This window comes from Camellia sinensis, chromosome 5 (assembly GCF_055761805.1).
Source record: "Camellia sinensis isolate YWXY chromosome 5, ASM5576180v1, whole genome shotgun sequence".
Classification (NCBI taxonomy): Eukaryota; Viridiplantae; Streptophyta; class Magnoliopsida; order Ericales; family Theaceae; genus Camellia; species Camellia sinensis.
In genome coordinates this window covers 23,280,634-23,286,469 of record NC_138965.1, presented here as the reverse complement: position 1 = coordinate 23,286,469, position 5,836 = coordinate 23,280,634, and the positions used below count along the sequence as shown (strand labels likewise).

Below are 5,836 nucleotides of genomic sequence, written 5' to 3'. Positions count from 1 at the left end.
ATAAGTGCCAGCAACACCAGTAACCTTTACTGTATAAATTAGGATAGATTTCTCCTTTCCCTTCTCATTTTTGCTATGTTTTGAAACTTCAGATGCGTTTGGATTTTGGCTTTGTGAAAAGGAAAGGAATTAATGGGTCTGTGAACAACAAAAAAAAATTATTGTACTATATAGTTTGGGTTAGAAATATAAGCAGAAAATTAATTGATTTGTTTTGTTTGGTTGGGTTAGAAATATAAGCAGAAAATTAATGGGTCTGTGAACAACAAAAAAAAAAAATGAATCTCTGTTGTTATTTTTGTTTAGTTAACCATAAAAAATGAATATGATAAGGGGTCTGTCAATTATTTTTTTGTTTAGTTAACCAGAAAATTGATTTGTTTTGTTTAGTTAATGGGTCTATGAGTTATTTTTTTGTTTAGTTAACCATAAAAAATGGGTCTGTTTAATTAACCATAAAATTGATTTGTTTTGTTTTGTTTAATTAATGGGTATGTTTAGTTAATGGCTTGACTACTGTGTTTCTGTGTAATGTGGAAATGGTTAAAAAAATTAATTTCTTTATTTATGCGTATGCATGTTTGTGCATGTGCTTTGGAAAGGAGTGGAGAACATATATGTATGCTTATTCAAATTTTGTACCTCAGTTTTTTCAATTAGCAAGGCTTTCTTTTAGTGTTTCTTGATGCCATGAGAATGTTACAATTTCTGAATATAAATGTTTGAGCCATGCATGAACTTTTGCTTTTCCCATATTTCTTTGATAACCAATTGGTGCCCTACTAGTACACTTTGAAAGGGAAAATTAATCCTAGTCCTTGCTCGAAGTTCTTGTATTATAATTAAGGGTTAGTTGGTTTGTTGAGGGGGGAAATTATTGGCAGAGGCACTTGCTGCTTGCTTCTTGTTGCATATGCCAGCTTTCTTCCTTTGTGGCATGCGCATTTGGAAGCTTACACATGCATGCATTCGAGCTAAAATGAAACATGATTTCCTCTTGCTGTCATAAGTCAATGTTTGAAGATGGTAATAACACTTGTCATGTCATTTCTTACAGGTACGGAAAGAGAGTGCCTATTTAGCTGGATGGGTTTCATGGGGAGAGGCTGACAAACAAAGAACAATGGCATTGGAAAACCTCAAAGCTGATTGTAAAAGTCTTAAACGAAAGGTTCAGTGACTTCTAGCCCAACCTCTGTCTCTCTGTAAATATATTATATCTCATAGATTAGTGGTATTGGGGCCATAAAGTTTAGATATTTACACTCCAATTGATTTGTAGTAATTGGTTGCATGATAATGCTATAAATTTTTTTAATATAGAACTCTTGTAGCTTTAATTTTTTTTTTCTTTATCCTTATCTTCTTTTTTTATTTTTTTCACACCCTCTTAATGAGTTTTGTTTCGGCACGCAGATTGTGTTTCGCTCTGATCCTAGGAAATTTGTAAAGTTAAATATGAATGTGAGGAGTTTCTTAAAATGGTTGTAACTTCTGTTGGTCTAATCAAAGATGTTGATAGCATGGACAAACAACAGATTAGTGACCAAGTGCGCAATTGGCAGGTATAAATTAGCTGTTTTTGACTGAATACTCATTTTTAACTATTTGATTGTACTTTTAGATGAACTGCTTATTACATAGGCCTTTTACTTTTTCCTTAATGCAATTGTATCCTTTCAAATTATTATGCTGTTCAGTTAATAAGCTACTCATAAAATTTTACAAATATGATTCATGACATCAATTTTATCTTTTGATCTATCAGGAAACAACAACTCGTTTCATTGATCGACTATCAAATGAATATTCTGCATACGTCGATATAATTCAACTAGTTCAAGTTGCAATATATGAAATGAAACTCGGTTTATCGTTGGTTCTATCAAGTGCCATTCAGAAAAAAATTCTGGATACAGTTGGACAGGATGATATGGACATAGTTCTGGTACTACACGTCATTCTTGGTGGTAGTGGTTGTTTTTGTTATTGTTGTTTTAATTGCTAAATTTGAAAACTACCTGGCAGGAGACAATTTATTCATTTATGAGATTTCCTAGAGGCTTTGCATCTGATGCTGTTTCTGTCAGGATCAACTGTGGGTTGGCCAAGTTTCCTTCATGTGATATAGATTTCCCTATGAACACAAAGGCAATGGATATGAATTTGCTGGAAAGTTTGGTTACTTCGACAAGAGATGTCAATTCTGATAAGATGGTCTGTGACTCCTTTGATTTAATTTCTTGCCTGTATACATGTTCTGATTTAATTTGACTCATGAGCATATTGTCTTTGTATCTCATGGTTGTTCTAGTTTCCCATGTGCTTGACTTTTATCTGAATTGATGAGAAGCTGTGTATTCAAATACTTCCCATTGATAACAGGTCTCAGACTTGCAACTGAAAGCTTCCATACATCACAACATTCTTCTCCGTGTAGCGCATTCTATTGCTGAGGCCCAATTAATGGATAATGCATCTTTTGTTGTAAGAATTACTCCTCTGTAGGATTTCAAACAAAAGTATTCCAGAAATTTATTTGCATCAAGGCTTTTAACTAATATGGTGTATTTATCAATCAGCTCTTGGATAAGACATTTGATGAGTTTGCTAGCACTACAAGAAAAGTGGGTATATGAGACGAGACTATTTGCGATGGCACACTTGCCGTCTCAAAAAAGCAGAGTATTTGCGACGGCACCATTTGCCGTCTCAAAAAAGCATAGCATTTGCGACGGCACAATTTGCCGTCTCAAAAAATGAGAGCATTTGCGACGGTATTTTCTGTCGTCGCAAATACTCTGTTTTTTTGAGACGGCAAATTGTGCCGTCGCAAATGTTCTGCTTTTTTGAGACGGCAAATGGTGCCGTCGCAAATACTCTGCTTTTTTGAGACGGCATTTTCTGCCGTCGCAAAAAGTGACTTTCGTGTTTTTTTTTTTTAATTTTTAGTGAATATTTTTAAAATTTTAAATATTTTTTTTAGATTCACCTTACTTAGATGTATCTAAAAAAAAAATTATGAAAAAATATTTTTAAAAATTAATAAATACATAAAAATATAAAAAAAAAATGTATTGTATTTTTGGTATTTAGTGAATTTTTTTTTAAAAAAATTTACAATTTTTTTTTAATTTTTAGGTGTATTTATATTAGGTGTGTCTAAAATTTTAAAAAAATATACTTAAAATATTAAAAAAATTCAGTAAAAACAATATAACACGGAAAACAAGAAAGTATAATTTTCTCAAAAGAGTTTTTGGAAAACTCTAACCTAGCATAGTGATTGTGGTTTTGAGACAACTTCATATATATACAGTCACAAAATGGTTTGAATAAATTCTAGTACTTTTTTCTTTCACAAAAAAAAATTAAAAAAACAAAATGTCTTCTTACTCTTTTGATGTAACATTTCTCTTTTCATTCATTTTTTCATCTTCATGTCTCTCTGCCTCTATCTCTCTCTCTTCTCATTATCTCTTTCACTCATCACTCTTCTCTCTCTGTCTATCTGTTTCTCTCTCTCATTTTCTCTCTGTGTCTCTCGCCTATCTCTCTTCTCTCTATCTCTCTCATCTGTTTTCTCTCTCTGTCTCTCTCACTCATCTCTCTATCTCTCTCATTTCTTTTCTCTCTCTCTCGCCCATTTCTCTTATCTCTCTGTCTCTCTCTTTTTCTGTGTCTCTCTTGCTCATCTCTTTTCGCTCTATTTCTTTCTCTTTTTGTCTATCTCTCGCTCATCTCTTGTTTCTCTCTCTTTTTCTATCTTTCCCTCTATCTCTATCTCTCTCTCTCTCTCTTTCTCTCTCTATCTCTTTTTCTGTCTATCTCTCTCTCCCTGTCTCTCTCTCACTCATCACTCTTTCTCTCTCTTACTCATTACTCTTCTCTCTCTGTCTGTCTGTCTATCTGTCTTTCTCTCTGTGTATCTCTCATTCATCTATCTCTTCTCTCATCTCTTTTCTCATTTATTTTCTCTCTCTATCTCTTTTGCTCATCTCTCTTCTCTTTATCTCTCTCGCTCATCTCTCTTCTCTCTATCTCTCTCATCTCTCATCTTTTTCTATCTCTCTCGCTCATCTCTCTTCTCTCTATCTCTCTCTGTCTCTCTCGTCCATCTCTCTTCTCTATATGTCTATTTTCTGTCTCTCACTCTCTATCTCTTTCTCTCTCTCTCTCTCTCTCTCTCTCTCTCTCTCTCTCTCTCCTACTGTGTTTGCGTTGCTCACTTTCTCACTCTCGTCTTCTCTATTTACTGAACTCCCTCTCGATTTATCGATCCACTACAAGAAAATGCACTTTTAGCGACCACTTTGTCTCTCTCTCGCTCATCACTCTGTCTCTCTCCTCTCTCTCTTCTATCTGTCTCTCACTCATTTTTCTCTCTCACCACCCATCTCTTCTACCACCTTTACCACTATTGCAAACACCATTCCACCACCACCACTACTTCCACTGTCGCCACTTCACCATTACTACTACCACTACCACTACTGCCACTACTACTACCATTCCCTCTTCTTCACCCCTGCCACTCCATTTACACTACCACTACCACAACTTCACCACTAATCTCTTTCGCTATCACCATCACCACCACCACTATTGCCGCTCAATTTCCTCTACCATAAAAAATTAGATCGTGATTTTTAGTAATCCAAAAAAATAGGCCACAGAAAAATATTTTTCATTGACTACAGAAAATTAATTTTTATTTTAGTGAAAAATATTTTTCATTAAAATATTACTCCTACTTCTACCAAATAAAAAATAATAATATTTTTTTCATTAAAATAAAAATGAAACAAATAAATTTTCAATCTTAGTAACTAAAAAAAAAAATTTTAAAAAAATTCATTAACTACAAAAATATATATATTTTAACAAAAAATAAAATTTTTTGACGACGATAACCCCGTCACAAAAAAAAAAATTTAACGATATTATTTTATTATTTAAATTTCATTTGTGACTTAAAAAAAATTTTCTTATTTTTTATTACCGCCCCTTTTTTTTCCATTCCCGCCCCCCCCCCCAAATCTCCAATCTCAAACCCCAAACCCAAAAATCCCTACCCCGCCCCCCCCAAATCCCTAATCTCAAACCCACAAATCCCCAATCTCAAACCCAAAAATCACTACCCCCCTCCCCCTCAAAATCCCCAATGTCAAACCCACAAACCCACAAATCCCCAATCTCAATCCCTACCCCACGGCGAGCGGCGAAGGAGTAGCGTCGGAGCAACGGAGGAGGAGCAGTGTCGTCGGAGGAGCAGCATCGGAGCAGCAGCAACGGCGTCGGAGCAGCGGAGGAAGATATGTGTTGTTCTGGATGCTAAAATGTGATTATGTGTTGTTCTGTGACAAGTTGCAGGTTGAAGATATGCCACCGAATGCAGAACCTGATATTAATATTGAAGACCCCAGTACAGGAAACTTGGACAGTAATCAGAATCAGGAGGGTATGATTATTGCTTTATGCCTGTGTTGCAACTTGTATTTCCTAGATTATTGTTTAAACTATTGCCTGAACCTGCATGTAGTGTGATGTGTTTGTTAAATCAATGAGTACATATAAGTATCTCTCTGCAATTCTCTGATCATTTTGGGTTTCAAATTCATTGTGGCACTAAAATCTCTATGCTTGGTATTTACATTTATAACTTTGGTAATTCCTATTTCTCGTGATTACATTTTATCTATTTTCCCCTCCATCTAAGCGAAGTATCTTTTTGTGATTTGATAACCGTAAAATGGTATTGAAATGTATAATCAATGGGGATCAAAAGAGGGCAACAAGAATCTGGTATTGCGCAAGCCTACTCTTGAATGTGAAT

The 5,836-nt window shown here is 34.7% G+C and overlaps 1 protein-coding gene across 1 annotated transcript; it reads left to right on the top strand.

Moving 5' to 3' along the window:
- The first annotated feature begins 1,481 nt into the window (after positions 1–1,481).
- Positions 1,482–5,547, top strand: LOC114287240 (midasin). Its single transcript, XM_082871608.1, has 7 exons — positions 1,482–1,565; positions 1,769–1,948; positions 2,029–2,217; positions 2,386–2,487; positions 2,583–2,627; positions 5,374–5,461; positions 5,543–5,547. The coding sequence occupies exons 1-7, from the start codon at positions 1,482–1,484 to the stop codon at positions 5,545–5,547; spliced, it is 693 nt and encodes a 230-aa protein (XP_082727734.1).
- The last annotated feature ends 289 nt before the right edge of the window (positions 5,548–5,836 follow it).